Source organism: Bufo bufo, chromosome 1, assembly GCF_905171765.1.
Source record: "Bufo bufo chromosome 1, aBufBuf1.1, whole genome shotgun sequence".
NCBI classification, from domain to species: domain Eukaryota; kingdom Metazoa; phylum Chordata; class Amphibia; order Anura; family Bufonidae; genus Bufo; species Bufo bufo.
The window spans coordinates 580,621,068-580,641,419 of NC_053389.1; the positions used below are offsets into that span (position 1 = coordinate 580,621,068).

General features: G+C 41.3%; 1 protein-coding gene across 6 annotated transcripts in view; it reads left to right on the top strand.

Annotated features, from left to right (window-relative positions):
• Positions 1 to 20,352, top strand: part of SFMBT2 (Scm like with four mbt domains 2) — a 300,595-nt gene that overhangs the window by 143,583 nt on the left and 136,660 nt on the right. For 5 of the 6 annotated variants that reach the window (XM_040413315.1, XM_040413318.1, XM_040413313.1 and 2 more), the window contains 2 exons: positions 493 to 558; positions 19,843 to 19,931. In XM_040413315.1, the coding sequence (XP_040269249.1) occupies positions 493 to 558; positions 19,843 to 19,931 (155 nt within the window). The remainder of the gene's footprint in view (positions 1 to 492; positions 559 to 19,842; positions 19,932 to 20,352) is intronic. The other variant, XM_040413323.1, reaches the window with a different exon arrangement.

A 20,352-nucleotide genomic window follows, 5' to 3' on the forward strand; every position in this document is an offset into this window, starting at 1 on the left:
TGACCATACACAAAGGAATACAAATTTTTCACTGAGAAGGAAGCTCACCTCCTTGACTGCGCAGAAGACAATCTGCATCATATTTCAGCAGTAGAGCCCAGTCCAAGTAGACCGCTTTGCCCCTTTCATCCAGTGTCAGTAGACATTCGGAGGAATCAGAAGAGCTCCTCTAGGAGATGGGGACTGGGAGAACCACTGCGACATGCTGAGGTGCTGTGAAAATCTGTGTAACGATGTAAACATGGCCAGAGAGAAAGGACTACATCGGGGACATGACTTTATAAAAAAGTATGATTTTGAAAACTCATGACAGCAGTTTGGGAGATTTATTGGATTGTGGGAAAACCTCTTTTATACAAGTTTTAAAGAGTAGATAACTGTCCCAGAATCATCCAGTTATGGGGATTGTTTGGGTTACACTTGTGTTGGTGTCTTGGTGCCAGTGATTGCAGTGAATAATTGGCTTTCAAATGTGGAATTTTCTCTTTTTAGCAACATTAGGTGCCATTGTGTTCCAGCGGCAGCAACACTTCCACGTTTCAAATGCCTCAACATCTGGTGAGTACTGCCACTTAGGATGTCCTCAGCCATCATGATCAATGTCATGCTATTAAGAGTTGCCCAGACAATCAATATGATGCATATGGCCTTACCCTAACCTTGAACTAATGTCCCTACTTGTAAATGCCAATTGTGTAGAAACACAAACATGCAATTAATCCTATGTATTTAACATCAATAAAAATATTTTATTACATATTTATCAGGCGGAAGCTTTACTGCAGCTATGGACATTTCATAGATCATTATCTAGAACCCAGTAAAGTTATACACTCTGACTATATTGGAATTGGTCGGTTGTTTTCCTTTATATATTACTATTTAGCTAAAATAATATGATTTATACCCAGGCAGTTTATAGCTGTTATTCAAGATATATTATTATCAGTGGGCTTCAAGTTTTATTTATGTACTAGCAGATGGACCCGACAGATATCGACAGTATCCCCCATAACAGTGACCTCTACAGCAGCCCCCCTTTTAACAGTGAACTCCACAGTCCCCCACCCCTTAACACTGACCTCCCCACAGTGCCCCGCCACTTTAAAATGGGACCTTCACAGCAGCCCGCCCCTTTAATAGTGAGTTTCCCAGCACCTCACTCCCTTGAGAGTGACCTCCTCAGGGGCCCGCCCCCTTAACATTGACCTACACAGTACCCTGCTCCCTTAACAGTGACCTCACAGTACCCTGCTGCCTTAACAGTGACCTCCACAGCAGTTGCCCCTTTAATAGTGGCCGCTGACCCCTTAACAGTGACCTCCACAGTGTCTGCCCCTTTAACAGGGACCTCCACAGTGGCCTTCCCCCTTAACAGTAACATCCACAGTGAACGCCTCTTTAACAGTGACCTCCACAGCGCCCTGCCTTTAATGCTAGGGCTGCACGATGACATAATGATAGGCTATGGTGTCGTACTGCGACATGTAAAATGCTGCGACTGCGCAGTGCAACACCATAGACTATCATTATAAAAATTGTCACGCAACATTGGTGCGACATCAATGTCACGCGACACATGTAGCAGTGTAGTTGTGCCTTATGTGTCGTACGACATATGTCGTCGTTTAGCCCTAGCCTAAAGCTGACCTACAGCAGTGAAGAAAAATTGCTGGGTTGTTATGGAAACCTGGAGTAAAACTGTGTGTATGTGGAGACTAAGGGCCTGCGAGCTTCTATTGGCCGATAAGGGACATGTGACCGTGTGTATGGCAGTTGGGATATGAAGAGAAAGACTTGTATTGGATAATGCAGGTAATTTTTGGGGCATATCTCAGGAACAGTACGTCCTAGAGAGCTGAGACCCTAACAAGATTTCTTTCCAGGTAGCAAGGGATGTGTATACCAAGTTTCGTTGAAATCGATGGTTGCGTTTTTGAGTGATCGCGGAACATACATATATACGTCCTTCTTTATATATATATATATATAGATATAGGAAAAAAGATACTCTGGATAACAGGGGCAAATATTCTCTAGGTTAATAGAAAGAACATCTATGCTGTAGCATAAAACCGCGGACAGAGTTGGGATGAGCTCTTTGTTAGAAACAAACTAGAACTAATTTCCTCTTTTTAAATGCTAATCTCATATTTTATGTATAGAAAGTGACTATACAATGTTCTAATAGGTTCTGTATTTTAAAGATAAGAACAATCTGTAGAAATTGTTAATGCTTCATTCTTTAATTGAAATCTATCCTATATCTCTCTAACATCTATATATTATCTATCTATCTATCTATCTATCTATCTATCTATCTATCTGTATTCTATCTATCTATCTATCTATCTATCTATCTATCTATCTATATCTATCTGTATTCTATCTATCTATCTATCTATCTATCTATCTATCTATCTGTATTCTATCTATCTATCTATCTATCTATCTATCTATCTATCTATCTATATCTATCTGTATTCTATCTATCTATCTATCTATCTATCTATCTATCTATCTATCTATCTATCTATCTATCTATCTATCTATATCTATCTGTATCCTATCTATCTATCTATCTATCTATCTATCTATCTATCTATCTATCTATCTATCTATCTATCTATCTATCTGTATTCTATCTATCTATCTATCTATCTATCTATCTATCTATCTATATCTATCTATCTGTATTCTATCTATTATCTATCTATCTATCTAGTTATCTATTCATCTATAGTTGTACTATATAGTGTTGCATACCCTTCCCTGTTGCAACCAATATCTGGGGAATAGTCCGACCACAATTCAACATCACACAAAGACCACCAAATTTTCCCTAGCCAATATCAAAGTGACCCTCTAGTTATAAAAAAATACATTAACTAGGGAATGAACAGAACACTTAAGTGGTTCCTTCCTTTTCATTTTTTCAGCTGCAGATCCGCAGATTGCCATTAAAAATGGCTGCACAGATTCTCAGGCTACATGATGCACATTGTGCATTCAGTATTCCAAAGCTGCCCTTGGATTGACCAGCATTGCTCACATTAGAAGTTGTAGTACCCCCAGTCCTGGGAGCACTACTAATTGTGTATTGTTATGTGTTGTATTTTGCAGTTTGCACCTGGCCATAGTTACCAGCAAGAAAAGGTTGGAAGGAACAGGGTTAACCACCATGTTTCTCCCTTCTTGATAGGAGTGGGCTGGACCTGCTCCCTGCCAAGAGGGGGAGTTACTGTTTATAGACAGAGGGGAGAGGAAGCAGATTGCAGAGCTCCTGCTCCTGTTACAGATTCTCCGATGAGAAATACACAAATTGTCTTTAGGTAAAGTCTTGACATTCCAGACAGCAGAGTGAACTGCTACACCTGCAACTACAGGCACTATAAGGTGAGGGACTACAGCCAAGACATCCATCACCATACGATACTAGGCCCACACCAGTGCTGAATTACTGCCAGACAACCTGCCTCCATATCCTGCTGGTGCCAGAGAAGAATTGCACTAAAAGCCTGCTTCTACTGTATATTTTTCAAGTTCCACTTTTGTTACGTGTAACTCTGGCCTCATTCTTCAGTTTTATAATTCCACTGCACTGATCCCCAGGGAGCAACGGCCTGAGAGAGTTCACTGTGATACAACACTTCATCAGGGCCACTACCACTCCTGTCCTCTACACCGGCTCCTCAGCAGTGAGTGATCCAAGATCAGGCTTGGACACACAGCAAGTGTCTTGGACTACCAATGTACCGTAGTCTAAGTATTGGTACAGCCAATTTAGGTGATAGAATTGAGATCCAGGAATTGGCTGATCTGCAGCTGAAAAGATAAAAGGATCACCATGTTAGGCCTCTTGCCCACGACCGTATGCCCTCCGAGATATACGGTCCGTGAGCGGGCCATATGTCCCGGAGCGGCATTGATCGTGCGCACGGGAGGGCATATGGTCGTGGGCAAGAGGCCTAAGTGTTCTTTTCATTCCCCAGTTACTGTGAATTCTCTTCATTGAACCAATGAGTTGTTTTAAATACTTGCCTGTCTTGATAGGGCCTTGGGCCAAAAATAAAAGAATCCTTGATATTATTTGTCATTCTGTGTAATTCAGTTTCTATATCCTACCCTGAACCAAGTGAGTAGTGTGCTATTGCCTCAGCCGTGATATATTGTCATCAGGGAGTAGTTTTCTGGCATATCAATACTTGACACTAGATTGAGCACCCACCCGTTCACACCTCATCAAAGTCTTAAATATTGTTTTCATAGAGAAGACTGCCTTTATGTCTACAGGGTGAAAGAGTAACTGGATTATTGCTCTTTTATCTCCATAATCATTCGGATCAGACCCACCCATTCCATACAGCTGATAATCCTGGCATTTCTGTCTGCATTTCCTGAAGCCATTGTTTGGCTGATTTATTTATAGCCTTTTTCTTGTCCTTTTCCAAAAATAATAATTCTGTCATTATGTTGCAAGAGAAATACAATTTACAAGACTGAATTAGTGGGGAAATTGTGCAAACCTCCATTTCTGTTTAACACTTCAGAGTATGTGTTTCTTGGCTGCATACATGAGAACACTGGACAAATTATCATATGATAATGTGACTGGTAAAATCTGTGGTCTCTCACCAGAATAAAACCTCTTTATGAAGACCTTCAAGGAATGTGTCACCAAAAATTGTATCTGCCAGTTAAAATCAGATATCCTTTTTATGTAATCTGTTTTTATTTTCTGATTGTGGATTTATTTATTCTATTTCCTGAACATGATTATGGGGGCTGCCATTAGAGATGAGCGAATCAACTTTGAATAAAACTTTGTTACAATACTGTACAGAGCGGGAGCTCCGTACAGTATTAGAATGTATTGGCTCTGATGAGCCGAAGTTATTACTTCGCGAAGTCTCGCGAGACTTCGGGTAATAACTTCAGAAATTAATTTCTATTGTAAAAAACCTTTTACCGAACTCGGGTTCGGTTCCAAGTGGTATCTGCAGCATGGGGGATAAGAATCTGATTTGTGGGGGTCCTGACGAAAATTGTGGTCAGTTAAGTCTGGCAGTCCCATAGAGAATGAATGACGTGACAGTGGTAATGCATGACCTTCTACTCCATTCATGTGGTGTCAAGAGACATCACCGATCAAATATTTATCCCATACCCTGTGGATAGGGGATAGTGTTCTAACTTGACACAACCCCTTAACTATCACCTACTGTCTGCATTAGTGTCATTTGGCATCACTGCTATAGATGGGCCTATTACACTGACTGACCCATTCAAATGTAATGATTAATGGCAGCATATTCCTGTTTGCACAGCAACATGTCATGCCGATAATTAACCATCTTTTATTCGGATAAAAGGTGCAGTCAGCCATATGGCAGCGTATGGCAGTCATATTAGTTGTCAACCACCTTTCCTAAAAACGAATAGAATGAGGGCGATTCTTTACTTGTCTAGCAGTTTTTCTTTTTATGCAGGCAGAAATGCTCTTTGATATTTATAGACTTCTGTTACAGAAGATTATTTTCTTTAAAAATCTTTGTTCTTTGATTATTTAGACAGATCTTCCTTTCTCAACTTGGTTCCGTTGTTGCATTCTATATGTGGGGTGTACTAGAGAAATATCTACTCTGACCTGACCCAATGCATTTGCAGATGCTGCTGTTTTTTCAGACTTTTAGATTTTGACAAACTTAGAAAACTAGATAAAACAAGAGCTTACTACAAGACCAAACAGCCAGATCTACAGAATGTGGTCAGGAACAAAATATTATTCCCACACCAAATGTACATTTACAACAGTCAAGGGGATTTTTCGGTTAAGTTAGAGCATAGCTAGCTACCGTCTCCTACCCTTGAAACTCTGCAGTCATTGAGAAATAAATTGGGCAGATAAGCCACCCAAGGTGTCTGTCAGCAGCTTACTCCTCTCTCCCTCTTTGGAGCACATTTATGCTTTGCTGAACCAACCATGTGGATGTATGGAATGGAGGGGGGGGGGGGGGGCATGTGAGGGCTCATTTTTTGTGGGGCAATCTGTACTTTTCAGTGATACTAATTTGAAGTGTGTGTGACTTTTTGATCACTTTTTATAATGAAATTATTGGGGAGTTGAAGTGACAAAAAATGGCAAATTGGTTATTTTTAATTTTTTTTGCATACATGTGCCGCAGGTCTCTGCTATTTAAAATATCAGAAACCCGGTGGCTATGGCACCCACTGCACATGAGAGCGGGCGCCATGTTTAGAGACCGGACTTCATGTACAGCGGAGGTCCTCAAGGGGTTAAAAAGACAGATGTGCTGTTGTGCTTTAATCATAAGCGACTATACTACACTTTTCAGCACAGTTAAAAAGCCCTATTAAAGCAGGCATACAGCCTGGTAGGGTTGGTCATGGTGAATTAAATGCGCCCTCGATTGCTGCAATCTAAATTCTTACTTATGCCAGTGAGGTGCTTGGAACATGAAGTGGCTGGCCTAACTCCCCTCTTTCTCTCCCCTGTTGTCACTCCCCCTCATGGCCCATTTGACAGGACCATCCTCACTGTTTGGATGTCTGACCCTGAAATCTTGAGCTTGTGCTGGTGAGAGTAGTTGATCTCAGGAGGCTGTCCTTGCTGAGATCTGCACTATGCAAGCGCTGATGACGTCAGTCTCCTCCCGAAACACAAGATTAGCAATGTTGAGCATCTTCTCATCAGTGATGTCATCAGTGCTGGTGCAGTGCAGATCTCAATGGGAAAAGCCTCCTGAGAACAACTGCGCATGTAGCAGTGAAGTCTCGCCAGAGCAAGCACAAGATTTTAGGGCCAGGCATTCGAACAGTGGGGATGCCTGGCTCTGTCAGCTAAGCCATAAGGAGGAGTAGAGAGAGGGAGGATGCTTGGTTTAATAGGGTTGATCATGGTGACATACACTTCAAAAGAAAGAAGTTTATGAATATATTATAGTATACAGTTGGATACTTTCTAGACATTTATGCCAAACATAATCAAAAACATGGCATGGAGAGAGAGACAAAGAAAAAATAATTCACTAAAGAGATCCCTAATTAATATTCATGTGGGGGAACACGTCAGAATTTTTAGAGTTTACTTTCATCTTCCTGGGGATTTTTTCATTTTTTTTTTACCAGTGATTATTTTATTGTACTGTCTTTATACATTTAATTATATCTACAAAACCCAAATTTAATAAGCAGTAGTAAAACCAAACAGTACAGATGACTAATTTGACATAATTACTCAGCTGTAAACTGAAACTTTGTTACGATTTGATCTCAAAACCTATTTGATATTTGTCACATATTTTTCTCTGTACTCCATGTTCTTTTTTACTGCATGTGCTGATAGTTGTATTATAACTCTAACCATGTGTTTCTGGTTAGGCAAGGTTCTGACATGCCTAATAAATGTTAATTAGTTGTCTCAGCAGTCAGCACATTATGTATTTCTATCAATGTGAATAATCATTGGTATTAATCAAACAAGATTAAATTAAATTAATACATAATACATGATTTTATATCGCACCTGAGTTTTTTTTTTTCAAAATATGTGAGAATGGATGTATGTCATTATTATTATTGTCTTAATCATTCAAATAAAAATGTAAGTCATGTTCAGAAGTACTGTACTTCTAGAGCAGGGATCAGCATCCATCGGCACTCCAGCTGTTGTGAAACTACAACTCCTAGCATGCTCTTTCCACTTGTGTGAGAGTTTAGAGAGCAGCCAAGCAAGTGTGTACGATGGGAGATGTACAGGTGAAACTGGAAAAATTAGAATATCGTGCAAAAGTTCATTTGTTTCAGTAATGCAACTTAAAAAGAATTGCATTAATGCAACTTAAAATTAGAATATTGTGAAAAGGTTCAATATTCCAGGCTCAAAGTGTCACACTCTATTCAGCTAATTAATCCATATCCCCTGAGCAAAGGGGACCTGAGATTGTGACTTCGGGGTTTCATAAGCTGTAAGCCATAATCATCCAAATTATAACAAGTAAAGGCTTGAAATATCTCGCTTTGCATGTAATGAGTCTATCTCATATATTAGTTTCACCTTTTAAGTTGCATTACTGAAATAAATGAACTTTGCACTGTATTCTAATTTTTTAAGTTTCACCTGTAGTTTCACAACACCTGGAGTGCCGGAGGTTGCTGACCCCTGTTCTAGAGTACTGTTTTCTTTTTCTGCTACAGCTGGACGGGTGCTAAGTTCACCTATAAGGTGGCCATGAACTTTTAGATTAAAGTTAGCTTAACCAAATGATATTGGTGGGAAGGGCCAATTCCCCAATGTATTACCCCCAGATTACATTTTCCCTGAAGAACAGAGGCTTATTTCCCTCTCTCCATTGAGAACAAATGCAACCCACCATACACATACAACCTATCTATATAAATGCCAACCTAAGCACAAATCTGTACGGAGGAATGGCTATTGAGGCATTATAGCCACCTTTACCCTCACTTCAGGAAGCCCTGATATCATATATATTCTTAAAGGGGTTATCCAACACCTATAATGCCCCCCAATATGCCCAGGCAGCTCATACAGGTTATACTTACCCCGCTCCTCTGCACCCTTGTTACTCCCGATGCCAAGAACGACATGGGTGTCAGGGAGCAGGTGTGTATAACCTGTATGAGGTGCCCAGGCATTTTGGGGGGCATTATAGGATAGGCGTTGGATAACCCCTTTAACACTTTCTGGTGGTAGAGGCTGCATTGAATATCTTAAAATTTATTTCAGTTTTGAGTAGGGAAAGCAACAGCTCTATTAGTGCTTAGATACAAACTTCAGCAACAGAAGTTAAGGAAATGGTGAAACAATAAGGTATTGACATTTTGGTATTGACATTTTGGTAAGTATATAACAGTGTGTATTGGGTAGTGTTCTGTGAAATTCTATGTTGTACTTCTAGAGTTAATTTTTCTCTCCTGCACTCTGTCCAGCTGATCAGATCTCCTATTTATACAAGTTTTAGTGAATGTATGCTCTTACTGTCTGTCTAGGAACCCTGTCTGTTTACTGACTCTGCCTGCTCTGACTTTAGATTTCTTTTATGGATATGCGCAAACTCTGCCTGTCCTCATCCCAGCCTGTGTCCTGACTACTAGTATTGTTTTGGCACTAATGTCTCTGACCCCCGTGGGTCAGCTGCCAACTACACAGGGACTATTACAGAGGTAGTAGCCTGGTTGGTGAAGAGTGTAGGGGTTAAATGGTGAATACCAGATCACTGCCAGGATAACGCCCTTAAGTTTAGCCCAGAGCCAAACCAGTTAGTTGGCACAGTGGATCCACACCCAGTGCCTGTTACAATGACAATTAATTCCAGCCTTCATTTATATCTACCAGGGATTCACAGCCAGTGTAAAACATTTATTGAACTGCATTTTAACATGTTCCTTTAAATGTAAAATGCATTTTTATACAATTTTCTTTATTCAGGATTTTGGCAGGAGGGACCAATCATCTAATCATCTGTATGGGATCTACATACTCTCCTATGAGGGATCCTTTAGTTCTTAAAGCATATCTCCAATTATAAAAAAAAAAACGTTAACAAATTAAAAGTGCAGGGGACTATAAGAAACTTTGTAATATATCTTGTTAAAGTAAACAGCTTCTATCTGCTTTTATCAAGCTGCTTTGCTCTTTCCTGATTTTAACATGGAGAGAAGAGGGAGGAGGAAGCTGCTGGATGAAAGACACACAACCTTCAGTTTCTAACTCTGCTACACTTAGCACTTGCCTCTAATATGGCTAATAAGATAAGGCTCTACCACTGTTTAGAGTGAGGTAATAAATCATTTAGTAGCTCCTTCTCTCTCCATAGGCTGGAGAGTACTAATAGAGATACAAGGCTGAGTGAAATGGAACTCAACTCAAGGGGTTTAACCCTTACACTGCCTTCCTGATGAGATTACTGTTACATTAGCCTGTAGGTAAACAGTGTGAGGGTTAAATCTTCTGACTTGTAGCTACAGTAAACAAAAGTTTGTGATAATGAGACAGGTTAAATAATCAACATAAATCATTAGCTTTCTCTGTGAAGTGCAGCCCTCCCCTCCTTCCTGATACCCTAGGCACATGCCCTCATGTGTCTTGTTGAAAAAATGGCTCTGTTCACCTACACTATTCATTTATGAAAACTTCTTTCTAAAGGGAGGTACACTTTAAGGGAGTTAAGCCACTGCCAGAGGAGGCTGACAGTGGCTTACGCCTCTTTATTCATTCAGAACGCATGTATACTCGGCTAAACTGGGCATGAATATGAATGGGTGGATTGGGAAGGATAGCTGTCGGTCAAACAAGTGTTTGGCGGACAGCTATCTAAGGCTAGGTTCAAATATGCGGCACTGTTCCGTTTTTCTGTTCCAGTTCCAGTTCAATTCTTCTAATATTTCATCCTGCTTTTCTGCTGGTATAAATGATGGAGGCATTTGTGTATGGACACCATAACAGTGCACCATGTAGCGGTCCTCTGGGCTGTGTATTGATAAAGTTGTTCCCTCAGGCCACTCAAGGTTCATTTCGGAATGCCAGCCACATGTCAAAACACCTTCAAATATGTTGTTGTGACATGAATATATTCTCACTTGTAGCCTCTGACCTATTTCTAAGATAACTGATTTCTGGGAATATAACCTTTATTGTGGTGCCTTGAGCCGCTGGTTGCTTAACCTAAAAAGACCTGCTAAAATGGAACACTATGTTGTCCTAAATACAACACATCATATTCTACAAGAGCTTTTTTACCAATTACTGTTTAGTGGTGGCAAGGTGAAGGCCACCACTAAAGGTCACTTGATTTCTCAACTAATGAGAACAATAGATATCTAGATACGGTAATTAGATGGTTAGTGCAGCACAAAAGTTCATGATCTGTGAAAAAATGTATTAGACAAACCTGGGAACTTGAGTGATCCCAAAAAACTGTCAATTTAATTATTACTACATTTGCTGAAGCAAATAACAGAAACAGTGAGGGAAGAGTTTGCTTTAAAGGGAATGTGTCCCAATGCAAAACCAGATATTAATACCTATTCTTTTTTCCTATGTGCTTTTATTTGCTGATTTTCTTTTATTTTCTGATTCTATGCCACATGGACATAGAAACCTGTGGACTGGAGATGTTCATTGACTTCTATGGGAGAGCATTCTAAGCTTTGCTATGTGACCTATGCAGATTAGATAAGACGTGACCATCACCTATTATGAATGGTGGATCCTGCATTATCCCTTCATTGCAATACTGCCCGTGATGATAATGAGACGACTGATGAAAAATGATCTCTACAGAATAGAAAGTCATAGTGGCCATAGAGAAAACAGTGAGATATAAGGATTTGTTTTAATAGAGTGTCATGGAAAATTTGAAAAGTTAACTTTGTATTAACATTTGGCCATTCCCATTAAGCAGGTGCACATGGTTAGAAACATAGCTTCTTTCTTCCCAAACTTCCAACATGCACAGGTTGCATGTTGTAGGCAGCTCAGCCACATTTACCCCCAATCTGAGCTGCTGTAGCAGACACAACCCATGGACAGGTGTGGCTCTGCTTCTGTAAGAAAGCAGCCTAAGGCCTCTTGCACACGACCGTGGTTTGGTTTCGCATCCGAGCCGCAATGATTCACTTCAATAGGGCCGCAAAAGATGCGGACAGTGCTCCGTTCCGTGGCCGCGCAAAAATTATAGATCATGTCCTATTCTTGTCCGTTTTGCGGACAAGAATAGGCATTTCTATAATGGGCCGTCTGTTCCTTTCCACAAATTGCAGAAAGCACACGTACGACATCCGTGTTTTGCGGATCCGCAATTTGCACATTCGTGTGCCAGAGGCCTAAAGTAAAGTATATCAATCTACAAGGGTTAGATTTAAAGGAATACTCCAAACATTGACTGTTGTGGTGTATGCACTGGATATGCTGAAAACCTGTATGTGGTTTTGGCTTCTATTTACTATCTCTCGTCCTATCTTCTAATGTTGTTGAATATGAATATCATTTTCCTGGTAGGTGTTATGCGCAAAAGGCATGTTAATATATTTCAAAAATGCTTTTAAAGAATATAAGAATGTAGTAAATCAGGTGAGAAAGCAGAAATGAGAGGCATCAAAAATCTCACAAATGTATCAGGTTCCAAACAACTATACTGACATGAAGGAATTATTCATCAATATGCTGGTAGCTGTGCACAGTCAGTATACCCCAAGATACTTGAAATTCATTTAAGGGAATTTCCAGTTTATATAAATTGGTAATCATTGTATTAAAAAGATCTATGCAACTTTTTATGTTTTGTATAAATTCTTCATGAACCTTTCCGTTTTGCATTATGAGCTGCAGATTTTGGAAAGCCCTGTGCCGAATACTGCCTACAAAATGTTCCCCAAGGCTGGATTCACACATGCAATTACCGATTCAGTCTTTGGCGCATTTTGTTTAGACAAAGCCCGTGACTGCAAAAGAGAAGTGATGTATAAATCTTTCCTCTATATTTTTCTTCCTTCAGGGAAGCTTTTTGTAGGTTTAGTACGCAGGGTTTGGCAGAGATCTTTTTAAAATGTATAGATCATAATGCAATTAGGACATCAGCTACTTTGGACCTATCAATACCATAATGTCTTGCAAGTGTCATGTGGATTAGACTGATCAAATTAGGGAATAGTCATACTGACATGAAACATTCGGTAGCAAATAACTAATAGTAATATCATATAAATGGAAAATAATGACAGATGTTGCAGATAAAGGGCACGTCATGAATTCATTTGAGTATATAAGAAGAAAAATAATAAACGTACTTCTAAAATTACCTTTATTTTAATTTTAAGGGTAACAGGGAAACAACCGTAATAATAACCAAAACGATGTGACAGAAAGGCTCTCACCTAACAAACCAAATGGAAGACCAATATACTAACAGGGCTAGTACAGGTAATGATAAGCTTATCTGGGGTAGCAAAGCTGAGCCTAAGGCCGCTTTCACAAGGGCGAGTATTCCGCGCGGGTGCAATGAGTGAGGTGAACGCATTGCACCTGCACTGAATCCGGACCCATTCATTTATACGGGGCTGTGCACACGAGCGGTGATTTTCACGCATCACTTGTGCGTTGCGTGAAAATCGCAGCATGCTCTATATTCTGCGTTTTTCACGCAACGCAGGCCCTATAGAAGTGAATGGTGCCGTGTGAAAATCGCAAGCATCCGCAAGCAAGTGCGGATGCGGTGCGATTTTCACGCACGGTTGCTAGGTGACGATCGGGCTGGGGACCCGATCTGTATTATTTTCCCTTATAACGTGGTTATAAGGGAAAATAATAGCATTCTGAATACTGAATGCAAAGTAAAATAGTGATGGAGGGGTTAAATATAAAAAAAAATTAACTCACCGAGTCCACTTGATCGCGTAGTTGCGGATCTCTGTCTTCTTCTGTAATGTTGAGCTGCCGGCTAAGGACCTGTGGTGACGTCACATCACATGCTCCAATCACATGGTCCCTCACCATGGTGATGAACCATGTGATTGGACCATGTGATGAGCACAGTGATGTCATCAAAGGTCCTATTCCTGTGCACAGCAAAGAAGAAGACAGAAGAGATGCCGGCTGCGCGATCAAGTGGACTAAGGTGAGTTAAATTATTTTGAATTTTTTTTAACCCCTCCAGCCCTATTGTACTATGCATTCTGTATTCAGAATGCTATTATTTTCCGTTATAACCATGTTATAAGGGAAAATAATACAATCTACAGAACACCTGACCCAAACCCAAACTTCTGTGAAGAATCGTGCATTTTCCCGCAACGCACCAGCATCTTATCCGGGCAAAAAACATGACGCCCGTGTGAAAGAGGCCTAAGGGTAGAAGAGAAATCTATCCCTGTTCGGCCCTAGAAGTAATCTCTGCCCAGGGATAACCCCTGATGGTGGAGGCACCCTGTCCCCGTGCCTAAAGCCTGAAAAAAAAACTATTAAAACCCTACATTAGTGTACATGTCCGATGTGTACATATTGTTTGGGTAGAAAACCTATAAAAATAAATAGATGACGCAGAAAATAACAACCCCAGCGCGTTTCATCCGCATTTGGCGGTTCATCAGGGGGTGGTCAATATAAGTATTTGTAGGGGATGATATAATAGATGGAAGAAAATAATAATAAGATACTTAGCTCCCTGAAGTCACATGTGGGGTTGAGATACACAGACCTGGGCAGATGATTTGTTTTATAGAGTCATCTACCATGAATGCATGCATGCAATGGACAGTGAGTCCTGTGCATTTCTTGAAGAGGACCTGTCACCGCTCCTGACATGACTTGCTTTAGTAAATACCAATCCTGGAGCATCTTGTCCTAGGACTCATTGTGCCATTCCACTGTTATTCCACTTACAAATCTATAAGTAAATTGACAACTGGCTGTTACCATTCCCGTGTCCAAGGGTAGTAACGCTGCACAGTCTGACACTGACAATGTCAGAATGTTTAGGGACATCCCCACCTGGTAACACCCGCATGTCAATTTATTCATAAACTGCTTTTAATTAATGAGAAATACAATATTTTACTAAAATAGGGGTCCTCCTTAGCATATGCATTAGAATTGGCTGCAGATCTATCTGACATTCTTGTCGCTTGTCAGGATTTTTAGTCCTGGGGGGGAGGAAATGCCCTCAGTTCTTGAAAAGGAAGAGGTGCTTGCAGTTGACCACTGCCACTTTCAGAATGACTTTGCATGTGCATGTTTTTGCATATAAAAAGTGTATGTGGATTGCATGGTTACTTACTAATCCTTCTGCAAGCCTCAGTCTCTTCTTTAGTATCATACAGTGTATGGCAAGCATTTATCATATAAAGTATTTGACAATATAGACTGGCGTATGGATTAAAGCAGAGCCTGTTGGGAATACAACTCACCATATTGATAAGTGACAGGTCTTATCTGGCATTCTCCACTATTGAAGAGGAAAAGTAAAGGTCCCTTTACATGGTGCGATGTAGCAAGCGATTGTCAGGAAGGAAGCTCTCCTTCCGGACAATCGCCTACTCGTCAGTGAAGGAGACCGCTACATTTACATGCAGCAATCTCCTCCACAGTATGGGGATGCCATCGCTCGTCTCTATACAGAATCATTGTTTGCTGACAGCAGAGCTTGATTAAACCTCATAATCTAGTGCCAGCAAACAATGATTTAGATCAGTGTTTCCCAACCAGTGTGCCTCCAGCTGTTGCAAAACTACAACTCCCAGCATGCCCGCACAGCCAAAGGCTGTCCGGGCATGCTGGGTGTTGTAGATTTGCAACAGCTGGAGGCACACTGGTTGGGAAACACTGATTTAGATGACCGCACCAAAGATGTATAAGGCTACTTTCACACCTGCGTTAGGTGCGGATCCGTCTGGTATCTGCACAGACGGATCCGCACCTATAATGCAAACGCTTGTATCCGTTCAGAACGGATCCGTTTGCATTACCATGATCCGTTTTGACTTGCACTAAAAAGTCAATGGGAGGCGGATCCGTTTTCAATTGCACCATATTGTGTCAGTGAAAACGGATCCGTCCCCATTGACTTACATTGTAAGTCAGGACGGATCCGTTTGGCCCCGCATCGCCAGAGCGGAATGGAGGCTGAACGGAGCCAAACTGATGTATTTTGAACGGATCCTTATCCATTCAGGATGCATTGGGGCTGAACTGATCGGTTTTGGGCCACTTGTGAGAGCCCTGAAACGGATCTCACAGGCGGACCCAGAAACGGCAGTGTGAAAGTAGCCTTAGCTGATGAACAAGCGCTTTGCTAATTCATCAGGTAATCGGCATCACGATTATACAGGCATATTATTGCAGGGCTGTAGCTATAGGCTCATGTGCCCTGATGCAAGGGTTCAGCTCAGACCCCCCTTACCTCAGTGCTTTGTGGCCAGGGGCAGGGAGGCACATAGCATTCGTGCTGCCTGAGGCAAAAATTGAAAGAGCAATCCCCCTTAGCCAAATCCTTGACCTAACCCCTTCCCTCCAGGTGTAACTTGACCAGCATTCACTTTCTATAATACCGGTGTCTTCTTATGCAGCACAAGGGTCTTTGGGCCCCCTCAGGCTTCTAGACCCGGTAGGGACTGCTACCTCGCACCCCCTATAGTTACGCCCTTGAGCGTCTGCACGAATGCTTGTTAACGATAATCTGCCCAAACATCGGGCAGTGTAAAGGGCTCTTAAAGGAATATGTTTCATAAATTAGGGTCACTTCATGTGACTGGCTATTTGCCCATTGTAAACTAAGAAGTAACTTGTGTCTGTAAGGCCCCTTTCACATGGGCGTTGCGGATTGGGGCCGGATGCGTTCAGGGAAAATGGTGCGATTTTGTCACTAAAACAAGTAAGTTTTCATTGCGATTGCATTCCATGTTTGCGTTTTTTCCACACAGGTGCAAAACATTGTAATGCGTTTTGCACGCGCGTGAGAAAAATCGGCATGTTTGGTACCCAGACCCGAACCCGGACTTCTTCACAGAAGTTCGGCTTTGGGATCGGTGTTCTGTAGATTGTATTATTTTCCCTTATAACATGGTTATAAGGAAAAATAATAGCATTCTTATTACAGAATGCATAGTACAATAGAGCTGGAGGGGTTAAAAAAATAAAAAAATAAATTATATAACTCACCTTAATCCACTTGTTCGCGCAGCCCGGCTTCTCTTCTGTCTTCATCTTTGCTGTGCACAGGAATTGGACCTTTAATGATGTCACTGTGCTCATCACATGGTCCATCACATGATCTTTTTTACCGTGGTGATGGATCATGTGATGGACCATGTGATGAGCACAGTGACATCATCAAAGGTCCTTTTCCTGTGCACAGCAAAGATGAAGGCTGCGCGATCAAGTGGATTAAGGTGAGTTATATTATTATTATTTTTTTTTAACCCCTCCCAGCCCTATTGTACTATGCATTCTGTATTAAGAATGCTATTATTTTCCCTTATAACCATGTTATAAGGGAAAATAATAATGATCGGGTCCCCATCCCGATCGTCTCCTAGCAACCGTGCGTGAAAATCGCACCGCATCCGCACTTGCTTGCGGATGCTTGCGATTTTCCCACAGCCCCATTCACTTCTATGGGGCCTGCGTTGCGTGAAAAACGCAGAATATAGAACATGCTGCGATTTTCACGCAAAGCACAATTTATACGTGAAAATCACTGCTCGTGTGCACAGCCCCATAGAAATGAATTGGTCCGGATTCAGTGCGGGTGCAATGTGTTCACGTCACGCATTGCACCCACGCGGAAAACTCGCCCGTGTGAAAGGGGCCTAAAAGTTGTGGGGACCCTTATATGTCTGGCATTCATGCCAAATGTTGGCTGTCTATATTAAATTGATATTACATTGACCAAGGATAAGGTTAACAGTAGCATGCTGGGTGGCATAAGAGACCATGTTTTAATGCATATTGCTGCAAGTTTGTGATGCAGTTTTTGGCACTGTGATTTGTACAGTTGAAGCACATCATAAACTTCACCTATATAAGCTGCGCTGTGAAGAAAGGCGTCACAAAACTGTGGCTTAGATATGTCATATCATCGCACCCTGTCAGATTCTTTCATTATATTTCCCTTTATTCAATTGTCCCCATAATGACTAGTACTGTTATGTCATTGGGACAATGGGACAGCAGCTCTTCTCACAATTTCTGAGAGTTTGGCACATGATCTTTTCTTCAAACTTTTCAAACATTTTAAGCTTGCTTTTATATGTTAAGTCCCAATAATACAAAAGCTAAAAGAACACATTGGCATCATGGACATGACTGACATTATATTTGCATCCACTCTGAATGCAATCTCTTATTAGAGCGACCCTTTATAAAACTGTCCAAAAGGTTGTGCATTAGTTCTTGTTACAGGCTTTTAAGAGAAGTCTTGTTTCTATCCATAATATTAAAATAAATATACTAAAATATGAAAGTTTTTGTGTATTTTTATATATTATAATGGCATATCTGCAATTTATTGCCCCATGTAGGGGCTACATTTGTTGTGTCTTCATAAATACCTTGCAGGCTGTAGGACCCTATAGGACATGCTGCAACTGGGAGGCAACACTGGATTTTGGCCACAGGTCGCTAGTCACTCATGAGTTTGCCATCATAGACCAATCAACTTTCCTGCAGCTCTTCTGCGATCTGGCTGTATTTTTTCAGTCAGACTGCAGCTCTATAATAATCATGCAAAAGCAAGTTTCACAGAAGTTGGTCATGAAACTTTCCTGAGACTTGCTGTTGCACAAGACACTTGTAGCCCCAGTTTAAGGGCTCGTTCACACAAATTGTGGTCCGCAATGCACGGGCACCGTCCGTGGAGCAGGCACATGGGGATCGCAGACCCATTCACTTGAATGGGTCCGCGATCCTTCTGTTCCGCAAAAAGATAGAGCAAGTTCTATCTTTTTGCGGTGCGGAAGCACGGAATGGAACCCCAGAAAGCGATCCGTAGTGCTTCCGTAGTGTTCCGTTCTACCGTTATGCACCGTTCCGCATCTCCGAATTTGCGGACCCATTGAAATGAATGGGTCCACATCTGTGATGCGGAATTGAAACGGAACGGTACCCGTGTGTTGCGTATCCGCAAATGCTGTCCGCAATACGGCAACGGGCATCACACGCTCGTGTGAGCGAGCCCTAACTCAGAGTTCTCTAATAGGGTATTTGAGAAGAATGTTTGTTTTATGTTGTTTGACATAGTTAAAACTATAAGTGGAACAGTCAGGGTTCTAAAACAAAGAAAAAGTTTAGCTCACCTGCTAAAAGTTTCTCCATTCCAGTGCCGTGGGTCGGGTCCCTGGAATTCTGCTCCCCATCGGACTGGAAGTGGTGATGTCACATCCGTCGTTCATGTGACAGCTCAGCCAGTCATTGTCTTTGCAGTCACTTCTGCATGAATAGTACTTAGCCACTGAGGTTAGCGAGTGGAGCAATGGATGTGATAACCCCAATCATTTTTAATACTCATATTGAATTAATAATCTTTATAGCAGGGGTGCATAGCCTTATTTTGATCTGAGGGCCAAACTGTCAGAAAGTACACCTGTAAGGGTACATGCACACGGCACAGCACTGTTTATGTGGATTTTCCATATGGATGTTATTGTGGATTTTGCTGTGTTCCTTCAACATATCTGCACCAAATCAGCACGGGTAAGGCTACTTTCACACTAGCGTTTAGGTTTTCCGGTATTGAGTTCCGTCATAGGGGCTCAATACCGGAAAAAAAACGCTTCCGTTTTGTCCCCATTCATTGTCAATGGGGACAAAATTGAACTGAACAGAACGCAATGCTATAAAATACATTCCGTTCCGTTTAGTTGCGTTCCCAGACCGGAGAGCAAACTGCAACATGTTGTAGTTTGCTTTCCGTCCTGGGATGCAGATGCAAGACGGATCCGGCATTACCCCCAATGCAAGTCAATGGGGATGGATCAGTTTCCTCTGACACAATCTGTAACAATAGAAAGTGGATCCGTCCCCCATTGACTTTCAATGGAGTTAATGACGGATCCGTCTTGGCTTTGTTACAGATAATACAACCGGATCCGTTCATAACGGATGCAGACGGTTGTATTATCAGTAATGGAAGCATTTTTGCTGGACCCTGCCGGATCCAGCAAAAACGCTTGTGTGAAAGTAGCCTAACTTCCTGATTTTGTTGGGGATTTTTATGTGGATTTGCACCAGTTCTCATCCTCTGCATGGCAAAGGGTGAAATCTGAAGCTTACGTATTGTTACAATAACAAGAGCCATTTCTTTGCAGGAATAAAAGACAAATGCACAGACTGGGCTGAGTTCCTCATTCATGATCTGACTGGCTCCAGGACTGCCCCAGCAAAACTTCTAGAGGGAGTATGTAATTCTTTTACATTGTATTATTAATGTATTGATTTGTTTCATACCTATAGATTATTATAATATTTGTCTCTAAATTTAAAGTGAACTTGCCATGTTAAAAATTCAGTCCACTCTTTCAGCATCACATAAGATTGTAACATAGTACATAAGGCCTAAAAAGACATTTGTCCATCCAGTTCGGCCTGTTATCCTGCAAGTTGATCCAGATAAGGCAAAAAAAAAACTGTGAGGTAGAAGCCAATTTTCCCCACTTTAGGGGAATAAAAAATTCCTTCCCGACACCATTTAGGCAATCAGAATAACTCCCTGGATCAACGACCCCTCTCTAGTAGCTATAACCGGTAATATTATTACACTCCAGAAATACGTCCAGGCCCCTCTTGAATTCCTTTATTGTACTCACCATCACCACCTC